Source organism: Daktulosphaira vitifoliae, unplaced genomic scaffold (genome assembly GCF_025091365.1).
Source record: "Daktulosphaira vitifoliae isolate Bord-2020 unplaced genomic scaffold, ASM2509136v1 Scaffold_3, whole genome shotgun sequence".
NCBI classification, from domain to species: Eukaryota; Metazoa; Arthropoda; class Insecta; order Hemiptera; family Phylloxeridae; genus Daktulosphaira; species Daktulosphaira vitifoliae.
In genome coordinates this window covers 3,940,020-3,964,396 of record NW_026099574.1, presented here as the reverse complement: position 1 = coordinate 3,964,396, position 24,377 = coordinate 3,940,020, and the positions used below count along the sequence as shown (strand labels likewise).

The following is a 24,377-nucleotide window of genomic DNA, read 5'->3' as shown; positions in this document are numbered from 1 at the left end:
TTTTTTTTTTTTTTTTTGTATAGATTGACATTGTAGAGAATGGTCTATTAGTTCATGGTAGATTGGCGCCTCCAGAAGTTCAGCCTCTACACCATAGATTAGTGGAACGTATGGTACAACTAAAACAAAGTGTAAAAACACCTCCAGCACCTGAAAGCATTATAAAGTATGTATATTTAAATTAAATTAAAATAATTAGATAATTGAAAAATATTAAAGAAAAATATTTCTTTAACTTAAAATTTTTTAGTTCTCCTCTACCACCAGTTCCTATTGAAAAAATTCAATCTCATAGATCCACTGATGAGTACACAAATACATTAAACTACTTTAGTGATCGTAAAGAAGAATATGAAGATATATATAGCAGGACATTTGATTTACCAGAAACTAAAGTACCAATTGTTCCAATTCGTGAATTTAGGCTCAAATCTGAAGGGACTTTAATTAATAATAGTAAAATCAAGTAAGGAGTAATTTTATTTATTATATATAGATATTAATTATTATTATATAAACACTTTGATTAATAATTATCATAGAGTTGATTCAAAAGTACCTTTACCTTCTAAATCAGAAAGTCCAAAGTTATTGAGAAATTCTTGTTCCATTGATACAAATAATATAAGAAATTCATGGTCAGGTGAAGACAATACTCCACCTCCACCTTTACCTCCAAGAGGTATGTTATTTAAAAATTAATGTTAATCAAAAAACTACCTACTATATTGACAGTGATTTTGTTCATACATATTTTAAATTTAATTCTTCCATAACACTGTTCATGGGGAAAAATCTCTTATGTGTAAAATATTGATTTTTCAAAAGGTACAAAAAAACTAATTTTGAACATTTTAAGCCTCAAATAATTTTACCATAGTAAAACTTCTAGTTCTTCAAGTTCTAACTTGAATTTAATTGTTTATTTTAATTATCACTTATTTAAGTTATCACATAGGTGTCTTTTTATATAAAAGATAATTTTTATCTGTAGTAATTTTAAAATCTTATTTTGTCAGTTTTACACATAGGAGTTAATTTTGCTTAATGATAATACGTACAATATTATATATTTTTGTTAATGTCTGTTTATTATCACAATACATGTTAAGAATAATTTGATAAACAAAATTTTTTTGTTATGACTTAATACATAAAAAAATGAGCTCAATTAGATATGTAAAATTACTGCTTAATTAATAAATATGTTATATTGGTTGTATAATTAATCAGTATTTTTTATTTAAAGCATTGGAAAAGAAAAATAATGATATTGCACCACCTTTGCCTAAAAGATTACCTTCCCGAAGAGTAAGTTAAATAAGTATTAAAATGTTTTATTCATAGTTTACATATCTATTATCCCATTTATATTTCAGGATTCTGAACTAATTGTCGACTTGGATGCATATATTCAGCGTGATTCTGGATATTCTGAATCTCTACATTCTATGTCTTATGAAGAATTTGTAATGCCCTCAATAGATGCCAATAAAACCCCACCCCCCCTTCCGCCCAAAAACATTCAGGTTTTACCAACTTCTGAGTCCAGTGGTACATAAAAATAAAATCTATAACTTACATACTATGTATTATATTATAATAAATATATATTCATTTTTAGAATTTCCAAATTTAGAAAACTACTCTGTGCCTGGAATAACATCTAGACGTTTGGAATCAAACCCCTAGTCAAATATAAGACTCCTATAGAATATGTGCCATATAACGAAAATTGAATGCATTTTATAACAATTTTACAATAGTTAATTTTAAATTATTTTTGTATGTTATTTTTTTAAAGTGATATTGGTGAGTTATATTTATTGACATAATTAATTCTCTATTATTATGATCCAATACTATGTATTATATTAAGTGTGTACTTGCCCCAAGACCTTTCATTACTCAACATGCCATCTTAATTATAATAATGACATACTTAATTATTGAGTTTACATTTTATCAAAAATTTATTATTTAATTTTATTGTTGTTACTTTATTTTTTTAGAAGATTGATAAAACTATCCTAATTTAATTATTTAATTATTTAATTTTATAATTTATTTATTAATTTATATTAAAAATTACTTTTTATTAATAATTAGTATTTAATTATTCTAATTATTAAAAAAAATTGGCATATTTGGCATAAGTATTATCAAAAATCAATAGTTTGGTTTCTTCTTCTTCTTCTTCTTATTATTATTATTATTATTATTATTATAACTATTCCCCTAGATAGATAAAATAATTGTGTTTGATACAATCATATGTTTAAAAAATAGAGACAATATATTTGCTAAATCTAACTCCATCTTTAAAAATAAATAATTTTTCATGAGTAAATAATAATAATCTATTTATTTTATTAATTTATTTTATAAGGAATACCTTTTTTTATATAATTTTGATTAAATGACTAATTTTTTAGTATTTTAAAACAATTTTTTAATTTTACTTTATTATTTTAATACTGCTCCTATTTGATGACTTATGTTACCAAACTGTATACTAAAAGAGTGTGACTGTTTTTCTTCCATTTTGTATGCTAATTAGATTTCATACGCAATAGTTATTGCGTGTTATTATTTATATAATTAATTATTGGTATATTGTGTTTGTGTGAATATGTTTTTGTATTATTATAATTTTTTCTATTGTATAATTATTTTATTGTAACATTCCAGTCTTCCATGACTACTATTCAATAAATCATTATTATGTATTCCTGTGTAATTTTACTTATGAAATTTACACCATAATTATAAGTCTTAAAGTACAATTCATGAATTTTACATTTAGCAAACAAAATTAAAAATAATAATTTCAAAAATTTTAGTGTATTTTAATTTTTAAGTAACTAAATTTTGTAAATTTAAATATGTAAGACTATACTAGTCTTACATATTAGTAATAGTCTAGTATACCATTACATAGTACTTCATTAATTATCAAGATTAAAAAAAATATTTCACCAAAAAAACGTGGTCATATGCTGATGCACAACAGCAGTGCCATGACCATTATATGTGTGTATTCCATCCTTGTCTAGGGGAGTGCTAACCGTCTCTCCTTTTATACGACACAAATAAAATGGGGAGAATTGTTAATACATATACTTGGCATAGTACGAATTTGAACACATGTGAGAAGTTGTATGAAATATCTAAAACCTGCTATCTGTTTGATAATAATGTAACTACATGCCAACTATATAAATATCATATATAGTATAGTCCACTAGTAATAGATAGCACTATGTATTACAAAATATTACATAGCTCTTTTAAATAGATTTATCAGCTAGTAACAAATAAAATTTGTTATAAATAACATCAAATATATTGTACCATAATCGATATTCAATTATAAATTATAATTATAACACAATAAACATTTCTCAATACGTTCGATAAAATGAGGTATAGTTATTTATAAACATTCATTAAGGATTTATCAAGATTATTAGATAAATTATCTAATAAACTTTATGAGTTTTACTATATTTTTTATTAAAATTATTATCTTGGACAAATTGGGTTGAATAAATGATATAACGAGATAAGTTTGATTGACCCATATTAGTAAAAAAATAGTTGATATTAAGACTTAACCCCTTTTTACAAGCATTTACATTTTTATCGATGTTATTTTTTATTTAATTTATTGGTTTAAGGTAATTGGTATAAAAATCCTATGAAAATTGGTTAGAAACAAAATAAAGTTTAAGTAAATGCAAGTATAAAATGTATGTATTTCTATATTTTGCTAAAATTTACACTATAATGTCAATTTGCTCATAAAATATCTATTGTTATTTTTTTTAAAGCAAATAATCCAAAACGTAAAGTTTAATAAAAGTTAATCAGCATTTGTTTATAGTTATTAAAAAAATAAAATGTCTATAAAACTTACTACTTCACGAAATATTGAGGTATTTAATTAGAAAATTATTAATTACAGATAATTTTAATGCATAAAAGTGTAATAAAAAATTGATTTAAGTATTAAGTATTATTACATTTTAATTGAATCAAGTTCTATATTATTTTTTGTTTATTTATTATTGAACAATTAGTAATTTATACATTTAAGAAAAAAATGTTTTATGTATTGATGAATCATATAATACTTCAGTTATTTGTATTGTTTTTAAATGAAGCTATAAATAATTTTTAGGCTCCTTTGGTTAACTGTGACAAATTTCTATTATGTTTCAACCTTTTTAATAATTTTAAATATTAGATATTTAATATTTAAATATTAAGTATTGAGGTATTCCACAAAAATAGCTTAATATATTCTTTTATTGCTTTCATATGATTAGGAATAAGCAGAGTTTACTTTAAGTATTTCAACTATTTGTCCTAACTTTATATGGGTAATGTAATTAGAGCTCATAACAATAACTTCACTTTATTTAATCTCCTTAATTGTATTACACTAAAATTTAATTTTACACATTTAATTAAAGGCAAGATCACAAATCCAAAAAAAAAAACCTTATTTAATATCATATTATTAAAATATATTCTTGAAGAAAAACAAAACATCAATACTAAATAATTTTCTGCTTATATATTTCTTTAATTTTAATCTAAATATTAAATTAGAGCTACAATTGATATTTTAATTTTCTATATTTTCCCTGTACTATTAAATATTTTACAAACATTTTAAATTGACTAACTTTGGCATAATAGATACAAGTTAAATAAGTATTAATAGTTGATTTATATTGCACAGGAAAAAAATGTAGATTTTAAAAGTTGGTCTAAAAAAATAATAATTTTACAATAATAATCATAGCCAAAAATAATGTTATACATCTAGTGTGTATATATATATATTTATTTATCATAATCAAAAATAGTTAAATATTACAAAATCAAAATAGTTTTAAAACTCAAATTTACACTGGAAAAAAAATAAGTTGTTTTCAATTGTAGTTTTTCCAATAAATAAAACAAAAACGAAAAACATAATAAAATGTACAAAATCAATGAACACTTTTGTTTATATCGTTTTTTGTTCTCAACTACTGAGTATAATAGTTTTTGCAGTGATAATAATGAATCAGTCTGTTTTGGTCATTCTAGCGCGTAGTTTAGCGTGGACTTGTAAAAATTCAGGTTTGTCCTCATCTTTATCTTTCACATCTATCTTCTCCATTTGCTAAAAGCAAGAATTAGTAGTATTATAGTAAAAAGTAATCTAAATTTAATGTTTGTAATCTTATATTATTTATGAAATTCATCCTTAATTAGATAAACGTTAAAAAAATAGAATTGTTCAAAATATCTACTATCAAAAAAAAAGTAAAAATCTTGACTATTTTAATACAGAAAAATGTGAAATATTTAATCTCAAGTTAGCTTCATTATGAATTTCTCAACCGGTTTCCGCTGTCATTTGAATTAATATTCTCGAATATTATCTCTTTTTATAAATAATATTTATTTATTTATAAGAATGATAACATACGTATTATTACTATAAATAATACATATTTTATATGTATCATTAATATCGGATTCCAATTTATTATTAGAACCGGTTAAAAGAATCGTACATCTTTTTTTTTTTTATTATACATTCTGCATTTATTATTTTACATTTTATATTAAATAAAATATGCGATACGTTCGAACGGATAAGACGAAAGTCGTATTGCAACATTGCTGAACGCCTACGCTTTCGATTCGTTTCACTTCAACAAACCTCAAGCATTACTTATAGGGTAAGCATTGAGCAGTAGAATGATATATCAAAATGTTTGTGCATTTGGTGTTTGTATACGACTTGGTTTCTCTGCGATTTTTTAACTCGCACGTAAACGATTAGGCAGCATAACGATCCGCAATGTAAACACGACCGAGTGAACTGTATCGACAGTATGAGTAAATCATAATTATTTTTACGTTTTTTCTAGAATTATAGTTGAAGTAAATTACTCTAGTAAAACTAAAATTAAAAAAACATAATGTAGGCATAAGTATAATCCACTAGCAACTGTGCTATTCGAATAATCTTGTGCTACTAAGATTATTGAATATAAATTTTTTTTTTTAATACTCTGGTAATAATTTCAGTAAATTATGTTTACTTATATTACTTAATTCAACGAATCTAAGGGTAGACAATTTGTTTAAGACATTTTTTCAAGTACTCACATTATTATTATAACAAAAACACTAATGTATAATTTACTTTTTTAATCCATCCGTTATACCTTACAAAGGTATTAATATTATTTTTTTAAATGGTAACATATTTTTAATTGGCCTATAAAATAGGAAATGTTCATCTTAATTAGATATTAAGGAAATGGTCAATATCGACTTTTGGACCAGTACTTCAAAAGTTATTAATTTTTTTATACCAAGACACAAGGGGAGGTGCAGCTGAGAAATGTCTAATAGTAAATATTCTCATACTCAAGCCTCACCACCAGTCTAAACTTTGAAATGTTAATAACTCCTTCAAAATTTGTTATTGACCTGTCATTTTTTTAATTAGACAATTTTTTATTTTATAAGCTAGTTAAATATGTATATTGCTATTTAAAATATAAAGTTTGTACCCTTATAAGGTATAAGGGATGAAATAAATAAAATAATTAACTGTTAAATCAAAAAATACATGACACTAAAAAATACATAATTATTATTTTAAGAGAAGTCCAGTGATTAGCGTTAAAATAATTTCCGTGTTTTATTATTAGGTACCGTTTCGATTTTCTTTGCTCGTTCTTCAATCATCCGTTCAAATGGTGTGCGGCAAGAATTTTTTTGCTGTTCCAATTCTTTTTGAGTCTGAGCACGCTTGTGTTTTTCTAAAGCTTTTTGTAGCTCGGACTTTTGGCCCAGCACGCTCTTACCGCTAAAAGAATAAAGAAAATTCTTTCAAATAATGACTGAAACAATGAAGACTGCCAAACAGCAATATCTGAATTTAAATTTAACTCTTGTCAACAATGAACTCATAAAAGATACTCACATTTTTTGGTTGAATAACAGTTCACGGTGAAGGTTTTGATGGTCGGCGGAGGTCAGACACGGGTTGACTGGCTTCCGCGGTAAGATTAATCCGTCTTGGTGCATGTCTCTGGTGCAATCGGCGGTCGCCATTGTTGTTCCTACAAATAATTAAAATGCAACTTAGTTACAGCTGAATATGATTTTTACTTGTATATTTCTTAATACGTGAGTTTCCTAAATGAATTTAAGAAATGTTAGCAAGTGGACTAATAGTAAAAACTAACTAATTTATGGCAAGTTAAGATGAAATATTTTTTTTATTTACATATTAGTTTAATAAATCAATACTGAATTTAAACAGTGATTGTTTTTTTAAGGTTTCTTTTGGAAAATTTTTATGATCACAAGTTCACTTTGAGTAAGTTATTATTTTTAAAAATATTAATTAATTTTTAATTATTTATTTTATTGATACTTCTAATTATTAAAATTATTATAGAGTTATTATATTTTACTTGTGTTACTATTTACATTAGATGAAATAGTTAATTTATAAAGAATAAATAATAATAGACCCTGTGAACAAGTTTATACATTTGTTTAGAACTAGAATGTGTTAGGATCCTCAAATAACGCTTGTAATACTATACTAAATTAAAATATGATTATTTAATTTAAACTTCAAAAAAACCATAGACATTGGTTCCATTACCCTTAAGATTATCTATATTAATTAACATGTAATGTACATGTTAAATGTAATGCGGGTCTTCGAATGACTACTATGCAGATTTTGACATCCCCTTGTGCCGAGTATTAAGTTATTACAACTATAAGCTTTCACACAGCACTTCTTAGTGTACAATATAAGTATCAACTCATCGGGTTATTAGCAAAAACTCAAGATCACTTGACAATTTTAACCGTCGTGAATATATAAAAGATTTCTTGCTTAAGATAAGTACTGAACCAAAATCTTTTGTTCGAAAAATCTTAAAAATTCTTATTCAAAAGTATACGTTAGTATATTCACAGTTACATCATACACAGCATTTTTAGTACATTTAACAAGATCAATTAAAAAAAAATCTTGATGGGAAATGTCTTTAACGGCAAATCTTAATCTAACTCAGTAGCCCGTTTTGAGATAAAATATTCAAAAGTTCAGAGTTTAACATTCAAGAGCTGAGAACTTACATTTTAAAACGTTTCGGTTGAAATGAAAACAATTTTTCTGTTCCAAAATATACCATTATTTTCAATAACTCATAATTTAGTGTTTAAAATACAATTAAAATTTTTTTCATGGACAAAACAAGAGAATAGTCATTTTTCAAAAGCTATTAGACATCGTGTTTTTTAGATGCCCATAAAACATTTTAGTTGTAAGAAAAATAATATTTTCTTACTCTTAAAGTATTAACGATTGTTAAAATTCTTTGAAACCTCATAACGTTAATAAAAGTCTTCAATACATGATTTTTTGCTAATAAATTTACCATAATCATCATATACTATTACATTACTTTGTTGCTTTTAAGTAATGCGCAGTAATGATATTGCATGACTGAAAAACAAATACAATGCTTACAAATACTATTATCATCAGAAAATATTTAATACTCATTAAGGCGTCATTTCGCTAATGCAAAAACTAAAATAAACATACACCCACATTAATGGCCATTGAATTCATTATAGACCAAGCAGAATACACCTATGATTAATAAGATATTAGAACATTTTTAGTAATTAATACAGTTGTAAACGCACGGGGCGCTTTTTTAATGTTAATATTTCTAGCTGCCTATACTTGGCGTTTTTATCGACCGTTCGTGCAATTATCATCATATTAAAACACCGTAGAGTAATAATAATTGTAATTCGCGTGCGACTAGGGCGAATTGAGACGATAATAATAATTATTATTAACAGAAAACGACTGCGAAATCATTAGGTTATTAAAACGTGGAGAAATACAGACGCCTTTATTATGTATGTTTAAAAATATTAAATGAATTTTTTTTCTTGTTTAGCTATAACTGTTTTACTAGTTATATTGATCGAGTAAACATTTTTTACCGTTGTCTGCTTATTAATGGGACTCCCCAATTTTTTACGGCAGCCGGCAAAATCAATATTTGTCGTTATTGTTAACCTTGAAAAACAATGTAATACCTTATTTAGAAATTTCAATGATAATAACAGGTTATAACACTAAGTCGGGACGTCGACTCGGCTATCAATACGCGATTGAGTATGTTTTAAATATTTTATGTAACTTTCAACGATCATCTCAGCACCTCAAGTAAAAGTAATATAAAAAAAAAAAACATAAAACTGTCTTTTCCTTGTTTTACCGCCCAATATTTATTTGAATAAACAAAGTAGCGTATCCTCCTCCATATTCTTCTTCGGTGTCTCATCAGCTGTTTGCACTTCATTAATATTTTATTGCTGATAAAAAGACGGTCCGCATAGTATTATATTTATAATATTTATCAGATGCTACGGTTCTATGAAAACGCTTTGAGGGTTTCAAAATAGAGTAGCCTATAGGTCGTTTTCTCTTTTCAACAAACACTGTCACTTAAGTGGCACAAGCTCGTTAATGTCGGCTGCTGGTTCTAAAGGAATTTTCGTGAACAATATCACTACATCACACCAATAACTATTGTGTACTATAGAACTACTTGTTGCTTTTAAAACAAGATGTATAAATATGTGTAGCTGAGAGTCACTTAAGGCAATGTTTATGTATATCGAATGCACTCGTAGTAAAACGGTGCGTTATGCGTTATTTTTTCCCTGGGCCCATCGCATCTACTCGCGTTCATGGTAGTAAAAAACTAGTTTAAATGGAAGGGAGTCGCGAATAACGTTTCCGGTTTAGTAGGCCGTCGCCACCGACTAGACTCGAATGGTTAACACAAAATATCATATAGTTAGAAATAATCATAAATAACGGTTTCTATAAAAATGAATTCTCATCAAAAGTTTTCGTTATTTAGTAGTTAATTTTGTGGTTATCCACAGGCTTTATTAATTTTGAGCTTGATATCTTTCATCGTCTGTAGTGTAACGACAAATAAAAATTTTAAGTAATTATTTGCGCTAAAAATAATTGTACAACCACAAAAGCTTTCTTATCTCTGTTGCTTTCAAAAGTGAACACTCGAAACAAAAATGTCCCATTCAAAGCACTGCGTTTTGATTACGCAGTTGTACATATTCTATGAAGAATTTTAATATGGAACAATATTCATTCAAAGTAAAAAAAAAACTAACTCTTAGTACAGACCAAACAACACGATGACAATTGTCACACGATTTGTTCTCAACTTGGCGCAATTGACAATCAATTAACGAACAATTTAAGCACGTCACCACATAATTCGAATTAAACAGTTCCTTTTCGGTGCGTTCCAGTCTCAAGTGGAAACTCGCAGACATTATACGGACGTCCCCAAGTGTTGTTTGCTGTACGCGGTCGGATAAATCGAATTACTATCGGCGACACGTCGACGCCCTCTTGAAATTTTTAACGTTCCCGGTCTCTATCAATCGGTACAACACGCAGACTAATAAACACACACTGCATTGGGAAATTCGTCTCGGACATTGTTTCAGGTCGGCTCGTATACGTGCCATTCTCACGGGTTGCCATTCAATTATACGTGCATTGTGTTTCGTACGCGGATCGGAGACGTCGGTTTCTTTTGTAAAAAACGTTTTGACTACTCACAACAGCTGCTGACACATGTCAGTCACGATCGCCCGAGTGACCTACAATCATATACCACCACTGTCCGATCATCTCCAGAGACACTGCGTTTTGTATTTAAATAAGGGCTGTCGTGTGACAAGTGTCAACTCGGTATATTCAGCAGCTCTAAGACGCGAGTTATAGATTATTAGGTTCACTTTGCAGTGGTCTGTCGGAAATTGAGTTCTATGATTTTAAGTCTAGAGCATCCAATACTATNCTATGATTTTAAGTCTAGAGCATTACTATTATATAATAGTATATGATACTATTATGCCAGATCGAGTGGATAAATATTTCAATTTTCAGAAATTGCTACAAAAAAAAAAAAATGAATGTGAATAATTTATAATATTCTAAATGGCGTTATCATGACGTGATAAAAGCTTGGGACAGCACATTTATTCCAAATTATCACGCCAGTGTCAGTCATAATAATAGTATCGTATGACGTTAAGTATTCTATTAGACGTAGTTGCTAAAAATAAATTCTAACTGGGCGTCACTGTTGAGGTTTAAAAACTGCTAACTCGACAAGACAATGTTGGATTGGAAATTAATCTATTGAACGAAAGAGCTTCAGTGACTAATAGATGATTTTTACTCTACTCCTTTGTGAATAGATTGTAAAAAAACGTTTGATTGAATTATAATTTATTTTATTATTATTTTTTTTTATAAAAATAATTCAACGTAACTAATGTTAACTAATACATAATACGTGCGTTCTTTCTTCGTATTTCTCAAAACGACAATAATTTAATAACGGGCAAATTAATTGCAGTTATTTTTTGAACGTATTACGCGCACGAGACAAAAGCAGTATAAGCATAGAGAAGTATAAATAAAAAATACAGTAATACGGAAGAGATAATTACAAAAATATAATATAACATCGTGATTTCCAATTAAAATTCGTCAAGATGGTTAATCATTTTTATGATTTATTTAACTTCGGCACATTAATAAGCCAACTAGTCGTTTAATGTGTTAATAATTATGCAACTAAATATTAATAATAGACGCGTATGACTATTTCCCCGTTACCATAATGGACATGTTATATTTTTAATAGCGTGTAATGTCTAAAATGAAAACAAAAGTGTTTTTTTTTTGTATTATTACTAAGTAATTTAAATTAGTCATGAAATCATGACTCAGAACACCCCTTAAATTTGTGCCTTTTAATATTTCACATTTTGTATTTTATTGGAGCTCGTGTTTAACATCAACGTAACTTTGGCCGAGCAAAAAATATGTGTCTAATACATGCGATCCATTCCAATTGCATTAATAAGTATGAGCCACGTGCAATTCAAGAGTTTCCCTCATAGTGCAATTCTCAAATATAGTACTTATATATATATATATATATATATATATATATAATACATTTCCAAATATATATCGAAAACTAAGGAAGTCTAATAATAATTTGATATAATTACAAAATGTGAAAGTAATCTGGATTGACAACAGTTATATTTCATATGTATTAAAAAATATACGTAATACGAGTCTTAAGTACACACACACACACGCGCGTGTAATACAAATAATGTATTAAATTACTTAGGCAAATCGAATATATTGGAACCAGTCTATTTTCAAAATGTTCGTAGTATAATCAAGGCACTTAAAATTGATTTGTCGAACTAAAACAAAACTTTCGTTAAAACAATTTTTACCTTCTACACGAAGCTATATTAAATATTTTACCGTGACGTGTTCATTTTTCTTTTACTACGCAAGAAATAATGAAATCAAATGTTATTTTACAATAACCTTTAATTTGTAAATTTCATTTTTATCGCGTTAACGATTATGTGCGTGAAAATCATGAAAATTATGAACCACTAAATGTGTATATTTGAATTGAAACAACCATAAATATTGATGTAAAACTTGTGAATTTTATAAATGTGCAATTGAAAACTAAATTACCCTCGAGTTGTGTTATGTGATTATATTTCTTTTGATCTGCTAGTTATTATAAATCTATTCAACCAAGCCGACACTGAATAGTAGTTACCGTTAATAAAATGTCGGGGATTCTTTTTTTTTTTTTAACAACTACAGTTTCAAATAGTTTTTTTCCAGATACTTCACACTTTTTTTCAACATAACTGTTGGCCCGGTTCGTTATTTTCTCCATGTAAGTACATTCTTTAGTTTTCCTATTAACGATTACGCCATTACGATATCATCACCAATATATTTTAGAAGTTTATCATGCTACGCTAGTACACGGCGGTTTAGAACTTGACCGAGAACTGGTTTCTAGTTGGATATACTATGTGTTCTCAGTGAATAATAACTTACGAATTCATTGTTTATCATTAATTTTTATCCACTGTAGCACACAAAAAATACTTATTAATGGATTAGATAATTTAATATTGATTTTGAAGCTAGTCTATTTAATAGGCGACGGAAGATACTCGATACGAGTTACATATACGACGTAGTGCGTTTGTAATACTATACAGTTCATTATTTAGTGAATTACTAAAATCATTTCGTAGAATTAATCGTTTTATCAACACCGTAAGTATTAGCTAAGCGCATTCGTTGTAAGCTCAACAGTTTAATACCACTCATCACACGTAATATTCAAGTGATATTTAAATTTTATTGCAATAATTAAGGTTTACGATAGGAAAAACTACACACCTGTGGCTATATAATTATAAACTACGAAGAAATATATCTATTGAATACGGTGAAACACGAGTGCCAACTATTGAATATTCCATAGAATATAGTTGTTTAATAATTGGTATTTTAATTTTTTATAACGCGATCGTTACATTAAGACTGAGAAAAATCCTTTTAAATGTGACTGACGTCGTTATTCTGGTAAATAAATGGAACGATTTGACATCCAAATAGGATAAAAGTTTAAAAGAATTTCTCATGCTATAGAAAACAGCATGTCGATTAAGAAAATAAAAAAATTCGCGACTAAAGTAAAATTTCATTGCTAAAACTCTTACCGTTTGTTTTTATATTCTGTTGGCGATCTTTCTGTCCATCTAGATTCTCGTTTCCAGTCTGTAAAAAAAGTAAAAATACCGTTAAAAATATATTTTAACGAGAAAATCCATGCAGACCATTGAATTTTCACTGGTTAAATCCATCAAGTACGAGTTTAATAAAAAAAGTTGTAAACCTTCAACTTAAAATAAAATAAATTTTGTAGATCGATAACTATTTAATTGTTAATTATTTCGTAAAGTCATCATTTATTGGTTAATTTTAATTAAAATTTATGCATTTTTTACAAACAGTTGACGACGAAACAAATCCACGGATGAATTATCAATTATCTCTACTATCATTATTACTATTATTGATGAAAGGTTATGAATGGCGGGTTCGGTGAAAATCAATCGGTGGAAATTTTATAATGATCAATGCGTGCGTAATAAAATAATTACAATACAACACTCCTTATGAATGTTCCAGTAGGTAATAGTATTTAAAACAAAAACTTATATTGCTTTAGGAGCTGAGAGAAATTTCAAAATGTTTAACCTTTCACTACACTACGAACAGATATTGCCGAAGAGGTAGTCATGATGATGGGAACGATCGAGGCAATAAGGAAGTGCGTTCAGTCATAATTATTAAAAATTAAAATCATTTGTACATTAATAGTAGTGATGGACACAATTAGGTGTTCAGAGCCGCAGGTTATGTATTGAGAATTAATCTTTAAAACGATTTCCTATACCATACTGCACAATAGAGTTGGATAGGTCACAAGACTTAATGAAGAACAATAACAGTGTATTACACGTACTATTCTAAACCTCTTAGCATAGTAGAAAATTACAAGGTGTGCACAATATTGCTTAATTTTTGAAAATCTATGTGACGCAAATTTTTACCAATATTGTTAATTGTCGATAATTATAAATAATATTGAAATTGTTGTCATGGTATACCTACAATAAAATAGTACTAAACATAAAGGTAAACACATAATTTGTAATTAATTTGTTCGCAATTATACGATTATACTCATATGCTAAGAAAAAAACAATTAAACGTGTGACAATTTTTAATATTATTGAAATTTTTTAACAATCATCAGACATTCTAATCGTTTTTTTTACATTATTATTTATTATTGCGAATGATAAGACATAGCGGGTCATTCGCCTGAGCTTGTTTAATATTAAAGAACATTGGTTTTGTAAATGTGATAAAAACCTTCAATAGGAATTCTAACAGTGTGATTGATCCTTCTGAGAATATTTCTAGATATAAATCCGGAAATAGACATTGAATGACGATGAAATGTGATTGTTTTGATCGGCGTCATCTCATTAGTTCACTGATTTATCAAAGTTAAAATAGTAATTTATATTTATAATATTTAAATTTCTTCAGATTTTATGTGTATGGAAGCCAATTCAAAAAGGAATTTTATGAATCGATATTTTTTACCGTTAATCTTAAACGAATAAATAATTGTTGAAATAAACGTTGTCCTACTACTTATTTATTATAATTGAAGATACAAGGGGGTCACGCTTATTTAATAGTTTTTCGCCTGTTAGACCATTTGAAAATTGTATGACGGGGAGAGATTTCAGTTCGATTTTTAACATTGTTTAAAACCTGTTTCGTTCAGATGATATCATCTCGTGTTTGATTCTTTATTGAAACTATACATAAGCGTCAAATGAGAGGGACGAGGAAGGGGTCAAAACCCTAGTTAGGCAGCCGTTGCCGGTAGCGATAAGTTTAATAACAAAAGCGTCAAGTCCAGTTAAAAAAAAAAAACAAAACATTTTAACCATATGTACCAATACAACTGAAACTACGAGAATAGGGGAGATTTTAAAACCGGATGCTGTAATTGTTTAATAATTCAAGCATTCAGCACAAATCATGATTAGATAATATTATCGCATGGGGAATGAATGGATGATGAACATGATGATGTCATTTTCTGGTTAGAGTATTCGTGATTTTGAATGTTAACAACAAATATTGTATCAAAATTGCACTGAAAGATCGCAGAAGTTATTCGACCCACACTAATAATCTTTTTTTATTACCGTTATAACTTTTGCAACACCAGTCACCTGTTATGTTCCTAATTATGAGCACAGTGTAATATTTTATAACATTATGCAAAAATTTTTTAAATATGTCATGATTTTCAGTACACACTATTTACATTCGCTGGTCGGTTCATATAATCATGACAATTGCGCGATGAATACAGTCAAGAGGCAAAGAAAATAGCATAACATATGATAGAAATATTAGAACAATGCTAAACGTGAGTTATACGGTTTGTGTTATCTGCACTATAGGAGTATAATTTATTATGAGTTTTTCAGTACAGTGTTTTGCCATTCATTGACTGTTACATGTGCTGTTGGAGAGATTTTTATATTTCTATTATTAGTGCACAACAGTAGATTTCAAGTAATAATCGAATGATTCATCTATGTATAAAAATCCATGAAAATTGCACACGAAATTCACAGAAATTACATTTTAGAAAAATATATTCATCATAAAAATAAAAATAATTACATTTATTTAATATTCTTGACATTTTTAATGATCTAGAAAAGAATTAGTAAGAGCTATGTAAATATAATACTATCGCGTACAGCAATGTTTAAAGATTTACCACTCGGGAAACTAACACATTTGTTTTACTATTAAAATAAGTAATTTCAACTGCATGAAATTTAACGATCAAAATGTTGACTACTGAAGTTGATATGTTTATTAATCTACGGGATTTATCTATTAATCGCGTCGGTCCTCTTTGACGACAAAGAAGTCAAAAGAAAAAAACATCGTGGGAGACGTCTGAAAAAATATTTTAACTGGTATACACTATTATAAGGCAATGAAACCGAAAACAATATTTTTATTATTTCCCACGTTAATGATTCGTGCGTTATTATGCAATTTTATTATCTTTCAAGGTTACATTTGTACTCTGCTTATTATTAATAACCAAGGCGGGCTTAGAATTATCATGTGTTTACATAGCATTCAGACCGTGTTAGAGCTGTGAAAAAATTTTATCGCCATACTTACAGCATACGACGCACTATTTGCAAAACGTTGAGTAATCAAAAGACAAGACACAATTAAGATTAAGAAACAATACAGCGAGAATATTAATAAATCAGTCGGTTTTACATTTTACACATATTGGTAATAATTTATTGAAAAAAGGTTATCATTAAACACTTTAGACATTTTCAATAGTTAAAGGACAATCCCTTTAAAGAATGTATTTAATTATACTTCTAGAGGGCATAATTGTTGAATATTTAAGTAAACAATCAAAAATATTAAAAACGGTTTTCAAAAGGTTAAATCGTAAGATAAGAAAATTCTAAAACATTAGATTCCCAGGCTTCGAAATAACCAAAATTTTTATAGTCATCGTTCATGAATAATTTACGTTTGTTTGTTTACAAGGCAACAAGTTGATTTTCGAGATCAATGGAGCGAGTTCTCCGATGATACCTATTACAGCGCTCACTTTTCTTGTCCGTATATCGACACGTCTGGTCGAGATGACCATCAAAATGTTGTTGTTGTTTTATAATTAAAGTAATTTTCTTTTCAGCCTCAGTCTATCTCATGGCCTGCAGCTAAACACCCTTCTCGATTTTATAACTAATGTAGTAGTCTCATGTTTAAAATATGGCAGTAAAATTGTATTTTTAGAAAAAAAAAAAATATGGGCAACATTAATACTTTGAATACTTACTGATGGAAATCCAGCCGTCACCTGCACAATATTCTCTGTATAATATATGATTTCGATATGATTTTTTTGTCAAATTATGTTCAAAGCACACAGGTGAAAACCGGTTTACTCGGCCGTAATAGAGAGACTTTTTAAATTCACGAATATTGTCGATGGGATAGGTAAAAACAATAGAAAAGTCTCTGTTTGTTTTGATAATCAAACGACGATTTTCGATCAAGTGTATACGTACGAAGTCAAATCAAAAAGCGAACTGACGGACAGCCGCACGTGAACGTAAGTAACAGACTGGCGGTACGTTGTAGACGGCTTACGAGCGTCACAATCAGAACGATCACTGTGCCATCTGCCGACGGTAGGCGTTCAGCAGCATTATTGCTGTGCCCGAGTTACCGAGTGGGGTGGCGTCACAAGCGACCTTGAAAGGGACGTCGTTTAGGAAATGCCACCATGCCTTCTCCTTAACCCCGCTGTTCTAAGTGTCCCTGTTCTTTGGTATGGTGTGTTATTATCTTAAATAGTATTTCGTTCCCACGCATCTTACAGGTGGGTGTGTGTGCCTTTGTATCGAGAAACGCAAAATCGTAACAATGTGCCCGCACGGGATAAGCCCCCGAGGGGATGGGTTTGGGAAAAAAGAAAATTTCTATTGTAATCGCAGGAAATCTGAGACGTTATATAAGTACTAGCTAACTAGGTACTAAATATCTCTTTTTTAATTAAATTAATAAGTTCTTTACGGTTTTACGAAGCGCAGTTCAACGACAGTCTTGTCAGTACATTATTTGTAAAATCATTACTAAACAATAAAATAACGTACTAAAGGTTATTGAATTTTTAGAGCCAAAAACACAAGTATTTTTTTGCACGAGTCATGGGATTCTCGAGATGATTTTCAAGAAACTTCTAATATTTATTTGTTTTCAACTGAAAATCATAGTTTTTAAACATAGTTGTATTGTTTATTATTTTATGCAAAATAAATTTATAAAAAAGTTTATTCATAACACAATTAACACATTCGTTCAGGATTCTATAATGGAGAGCATTGTAAAATAAAACTACAAAATTTCATAATTAGGACCTTTTTTTTGCTCATTTTAAAAATGAATAATGCTTTTAATGGACTCTCTTGGCTACGCCACTGAGGCCAATATTTTTGAAAACGAAATTTTTGATGTATTATTATAACAAATTGTATCAAAAACATTTTAAAGAAGGTATAAAAAAAATCTGACCTATTCGATATAAATTTTAAATTTTAATAGTACTATTCAAATCATATAATTTATAGATAAATGAATGCTTCAAATATTTTGTGAAAATATTGATCATATAATGTGAAACTGTTACAATCAAATGAGAAGGGGGAAGTTGTTACGAAATATTAATTACCCATAAAAAATTGCTTTTTTTTGTAAGTTAAATAAAATCGGTATAACTTACATTACTTAGATTGGAAAATTACCGAATTCTAGGGGTAATGTGTGTAAATAAATATGAAAATGCCTCACCTGAGATACTTTTTGAGGGAATAAAAAATTGGATAGGATGACATTTCATTTTTTATACTTAAAAAATTTTAATTTATAAGGATGTTATTATTATAATATTACATAATAAGAATTACTTTTCTTTGTCATTTTTTGAATAATATATAAGTTAAAAAATATACTGAAACAACTTGCCTCAATATTTATAATTTTATGATAGCTTAAAATCTAGGTATTAATATTAATTCAAAAAAATGTGGGCAACTGTTGCAAAGAAGTTATTAATAATAAAAATATAAAAATTATAACAACTATACCTATTTTCTTCTACTCTGGTTTTATACGATTTTCATTTAGTAGATTTTGTTGATTATTTTTAAATAATATTTAAACACAATCAAATGGAAGTTTAGGATACGGGAGGCCGACTCCAAGTAGTTGGGATTAAGGCGAGGAAAAAAGTAGAAGAAGATTTAAACACTATCACTGTTTTTTATTATTATTATTATTTAATTTATTTATGATTAAATATATTTAATTGCGGTTTCTATACATTTATAATTAATGAGAAATTATTTAACTCAAATTTTCAAATTATAACATCTTAATTCGAGACATTGAAGGACTATTTTAACTTTCAAAATGTGTATTTAAGAATTGATGTTATATTAGAGAAATATGATTGATTTATCTACTAGAAAAATTTTTTTTCCTGTAAATGTATATCTTATTAAAATACATACTCAATAAAGGATCTTTTATGTAAAGTAAGTCAGAAATCTTACCTAAAGATAAGTTTTTTCACCCAAAGATTAAAGCACCAAAACGGAAAAAAAATATTATACAACCAAATTTAAAAAATATTTCTAATGTCATTCTATTAATAGAATTTTTTTATTGGCAATTTTTTATCATTACAATTAAATTTATTGTTGAAAAACCAAAATTATTATGAAACCATAAAAATAATACGAAATTATTTTCACTTAATGAGGTGTGTTAATACAAAAATTTGGTTTTTAATAATTATCTAGTTTAAAATTTTAAATTACCATAACCGTCACCGAATGTTATACTTATTTAACAAATTACACATCAATTTAAAAATAATTTCATTCTACATTTAGTAAGATTACTTCAATGTAAGGTCACGCTTTTTTATAAAAACTAAGCTAACTTAAAAAACTAATTGAAAAATTTCACAATAAATCAATCAAAACCGTACATTTTTCCATAATATGAGTAATAAAAATAAATAATCAGTAATATAATATAGATTTAATCTACCACAGTAATAAAATCAAATATTAAAATTTCGTTTATTTTATTATTATATTTTGTGTATAATGTATAATTGCCTTTGTGATTATTTTTGAAATGGATAATTGTAGTTGCATTAAGTTAATTTTATATAGTTTATTCTACTGTACAAATATCTCAACTAGAATATTCACGTGCAAGTTTGTATTTACCTTTAAGTAGTTTTGTAATGCGCTTTGATTAGTTAAATAATTTTATTGAAAATTCTTTAAATTATTCAAATTTTAAAATTACATTACCTGTACTTAAAACTATTTAAACGATGGATTTCACTTTAGAAGTTTACTAAGTAGTTTCTAAATAGTAAACTTAAAGATGATTTGCTTAAAAAAAATGTTTTAATTTCCAAAGAACTATATTGTTTATTGACTTCGGGCATATTTATTGCAAGAAAACAATAAGATTTAAATTATTCCGAAGAGTTAATTTAAGCGTTTGCTAGTCTGATACATATACCTCATTTGAAAAACAACCATAAATATTTATTGACTACTATTTCCCTATTAGAGCATAAAAGTACCACTGATTTGAGTGTTAAAAACAGAAACAATTTTTTTACTATAAATTTGAATGGATATACATAAATAGTGTTTCTAATATTTTCTACAACATACCAATTTAAAAACAAGATTCTATTGTTATAAAAAAAAAAAATCATCGCTCTCTGCATTCGTAACTATTTTAATTTACTTTTTTTTGTCAAACATCATCATCGCTTAAATATTTTAATGTTTGGAATGTACACTCTATTATGAGTTATTTTTCTATAAAAAATAAAAATAAATTAATTTAAGTGGCCAAGAAAAATTACTATTTTTCGAGTTCGTTCAACGACCCGAATGAGTGCTGAAAGAAATATTAAAGAATTCGTCCGTCAAAAGTATTTATCGAAGACCCACGACTGTCAACTAAAACCCTTTCACAAGGACACTTGTGCGTTGTTTATCGAATTCAATGGAATAAAGCCTAATTTGTGAAAATCTAAACGACTCGACTTATTTGTCTCTATTATTCATTTTTACTAATTTAATAAACAGTTTTTCTTTACGGATACGGTTACACGAAATGATTAATTTTCACTTTTACGTGATAACTAAATTATGTGTTACCAAAAACAGATGAACTGTGAATAGTTTCTTTTAGACGTATTGATTATATTAAAAATACCACATTCGATTTTTAAATTTAAGCTTCCGGTCAAGTTAAAAATAAATAATCGTTGCATTATTCAAATATAAATTGTTTACCTTCGTATAAGATTATGTCTGTGTTCAGATGTTTAAAATCAAATAAATATTTGTATTATTTCATAGTTAGAACTTCATCATACGCTTAGGAAATAAAGTCGAAATTCATGTCTGATCGATATGTTGGTGATTCAAGAAATCTGTTTAAATGTATACATTTTTTTTTTATACAAATCGTTAAATATCTTATAAATCATTCTAAGTTCAACTAATTGACAAGAATATTCAATTAGGATAAAGTTGTTAGACTAGTTAGTTGATTGTAACACCTGATGTACATAACAGTTTAGAAAAAGCGATCAATACTCTAGTCTTAAACACACACGAATCGATGCACAAGCAGACATGGTAAATGTATTGTTCACGATTAGCTTACTAAAATGTCTTTTACTCTAACAAATCGAAAAGAAGCTCAAACCCTAGGCGCTATTGTGTCAGCTGTTGTAATTTTTTATTTGTTTTTTACAGCTTCAATACATTTAACTTATTGCCACGCCTGCCTATTTCATACGTTAAGTATTATTGCTGGAACATGGCGAGTGCCATAATCAAATAGAACGTACATTTTTACAGAGAAATATTTTAAAACTAACTATGGGGTTAGTTTTATTGCTCCGGAACTGTCTGATGCAATTATATTAGCATTCCCGGACGCGCTTTCCTTTAAAATAATGAAAATATCCTGACGACGTTTCCCTTGGCGCCATTTTTGTATATAAATAAAAATATAAGACAGTTCGTCACATCGGATAATTGGATGCAGGAAAGGAACTTGATCTCTGTTAGAAATAAAAATGTCAAAACCTAATTATCTTTCATGATAATCTATTAAATTGCTGTTTGGCTGGGAAGGATATAAGTATCGAACAGATGTATTCATGGAGTACATTAACTTAAACGAATGAAATACATGATTAGATATTTTATTGTATCAACTATAGTTATATAACATTATGAGTCTTTTAGATAGTTTAAACAGCGTTTTATACCGACAACGGTTTTTGAATTGTTTCGCACAGGCCATCGTGGTGAAGTAAATTAAGCAAATCGAATTGTTCCGCAATGAGTTGTTATCGAATACGTGTTTGTGTTTAATTCGATAAAAACGATTTTGGTCGATAACCGCGGCACATTTTAGATTTCATTGCATTTCTAAAGTGAAAAACACCATTTCGTGGATTAACGCTTTATTTTGTGGGTACATTTTTAATGAGTTATAGACCGTTGGGCTACTTACGAATGATCAGTGTATTTGAGCATAATACGGAAAAAACGAATTGTAATTCATTGCGGTACATGTATAATAAATTTTACTTTTTTGCGCTACTGCAATTTCAATTTTTTCATTACTATGGCGCATCTGCCCTACATTATATTTTTCCCTGCCAGAGTGTTAAAATCAATACAGACGAGATGTAAAGACCTATTTTAAATTATTCGTTATAACATTCGATTATTTGTAATCAAAAATTAGTTTTTTATGGATTTCTTGTGATTCTTTTTTGATACTTAGCGATCAGATTTGCCACACGATCAACTTACCTTGACTATTGATAAAAATGTTCCACTCAGACTATTGACGGGCGTCCGAACCGATTCAATCAAGCAACTGTCCGACTTGGAGTCGGCCCAAGTAGACGCCGGCTTTTGTTCAGACGCATCGCAGCCGTTTTCTAGCTGTCGTCTCTGTTCGACCAAATCCGGTACGGACGACGTCTTCTCCAGAAGCTGTAATTGCTGTTGTTGTGGCTGCTGGTTTGCGGCCACGATGGATCTCACTGCGTTGGGCGACGATGGCATAGATCTGGCCACCGCCAAGAATGGCACCAGGCCATCCGAACGAGAGGCCAACCGGTCACACATCGCGCGCGCAACCGGCGGCGACATCAATGAGTCACACGCCGTGTGTATACAACACACAAGGGGTAGGCCGGTCGCCGTTGTCCCTGCGCTTCCCGTTATTTAGTACACAGTGCGGCCACATGACCTGTTTTTTGCCACGTTTCCGGCACACGGGCTGATCGGTCACAACACACCGCCAAGGCGTTCGTCACGGATTGTCGTCACGTCCGTCGCAATCCGTAACGCGCCAATCATTCATCTGCCGTTTGTAATTTCCAAATTATTTATTTTACTTCTTTACGAATTGCGGTTTTACGCTCCAGTTTGTCGTCGTTCTATCAAGGTTGCGAACGGTTACGGGTCGCGGTCACACTGTGGCGGTCCATTGACTCCTCCTACCCTTCTGCTCCTATTCCGTATGAATACCACCCTTGCCGTTTAAAATTTTACTACAATAGGTCACTAACCTTGCGCCTCGTATTTGTTTATCATAGTGATAGTATGTACATAAAAAACCCAGCACAGGGGGGTCGCGGCACAGTGATGACGTAGGATAATTGGATCAAGTATAATGATACCTGACAGTGATTAAAATCACTATAAAAAAAAAAAACACTTCGATGCAAATCTTTAAAAAGTGTTTAATTTTAAAAAATTGGTGGATTATTCCAAAAGCTACATGATCACTTATTTCCTTATTTATATCCTGATTAAGATAAAGTATTTCAAATGAAAGATGTATATAAATACTACTTCTCATGAAAAAATTGTATTAATCCATACATTTTTCAAAAAGTTATAACATAATAAAGTTAAAAATGTAAAATACAAAATCGAGAATTTTCACACAAAAATAGCATTTGGTAGCCAATTTCACCGTGAATATAAAATAAAGTCCGAAATTTTTTTCCATGATTAAGTATATTACATAAGCATTAATTTAAGATATATATAAAAGTGTA

At 28.5% G+C, this 24,377-nt stretch overlaps 2 protein-coding genes, 2 long non-coding RNA genes and 1 other non-coding gene across 6 annotated transcripts in view; 2 read left to right on the top strand and 3 right to left on the bottom strand.

The window, feature by feature from the left end:
* The window catches only part of LOC126901387 (dedicator of cytokinesis protein 3), a 20,108-nt gene extending 17,351 nt beyond the window's left edge, over positions 1 to 2,757 (top strand). The window contains exons 24-29 of one of the 2 annotated variants that reach the window (XM_050677801.1): positions 24 to 166; positions 251 to 466; positions 543 to 682; positions 1,250 to 1,311; positions 1,380 to 1,554; positions 1,625 to 2,757. In XM_050677801.1, coding sequence (XP_050533758.1) covers positions 24 to 166; positions 251 to 466; positions 543 to 682; positions 1,250 to 1,311; positions 1,380 to 1,554; positions 1,625 to 1,692 — 804 coding nt within the window. In that variant the 3' untranslated portion in view covers positions 1,693 to 2,757. The remainder of the gene's footprint in view (positions 1 to 23; positions 167 to 250; positions 467 to 542; positions 683 to 1,249; positions 1,312 to 1,379; positions 1,555 to 1,624) is intronic. The other variant, XM_050677802.1, reaches the window with a different exon arrangement.
* A 223-nt stretch (positions 2,758 to 2,980) lies between these two features.
* Positions 2,981 to 3,090, bottom strand: LOC126903412 (U6atac minor spliceosomal RNA). Its single transcript, XR_007703507.1, has one exon. It is a non-coding gene; the product is annotated as a U6atac minor spliceosomal RNA (small nuclear RNA).
* Positions 3,091 to 4,820: 1,730 nt separating this feature from the next.
* On the bottom strand, positions 4,821 to 23,463 carry LOC126901393 (uncharacterized). Its single transcript, XM_050677809.1, has 5 exons — positions 23,116 to 23,463; positions 13,747 to 13,804; positions 7,004 to 7,142; positions 6,733 to 6,886; positions 4,821 to 5,179 (listed from the first exon to the last, which is right to left on the bottom strand). The coding sequence occupies exons 1-5, from the start codon at positions 23,458 to 23,460 to the stop codon at positions 5,081 to 5,083; spliced, it is 795 nt and encodes a 264-aa protein (XP_050533766.1). The 5' UTR covers positions 23,461 to 23,463; the 3' UTR covers positions 4,821 to 5,080.
* LOC126901400 (uncharacterized) lies at positions 12,621 to 14,733 on the top strand. Its single transcript, XR_007703037.1, has 3 exons — positions 12,621 to 12,905; positions 14,041 to 14,170; positions 14,259 to 14,733. It is a non-coding gene; the product is annotated as an uncharacterized LOC126901400 (long non-coding RNA).
* LOC126901403 (uncharacterized) lies at positions 22,481 to 23,105 on the bottom strand. Its single transcript, XR_007703040.1, has 2 exons — positions 22,811 to 23,105; positions 22,481 to 22,725 (listed from the first exon to the last, which is right to left on the bottom strand). It is a non-coding gene; the product is annotated as an uncharacterized LOC126901403 (long non-coding RNA).
* Positions 23,464 to 24,377: the final 914 nt, after the last annotated feature.

Bases quoted from the DNA above. Each gene is read 5' to 3' on its own strand.
- LOC126901393 (XM_050677809.1), bottom strand. From the start codon at position 23,460: ATGTCGCCGCCGGTTGCGCGCGCGATGTGTGACCGGTTGGCCTCTCGT. The intron at 13,805-23,115 runs GTAAGTTGATCG...CTTTTTTTACAG, and splicing joins CATTTTTATCAATAGTCAAG to ACTGGAAACGAGAATCTAGA. The intron at 5,180-6,732 runs GTACCTAATAAT...TCTTGCTTTTAG, and splicing joins GAGCAAAGAAAATCGAAACG to CAAATGGAGAAGATAGATGT.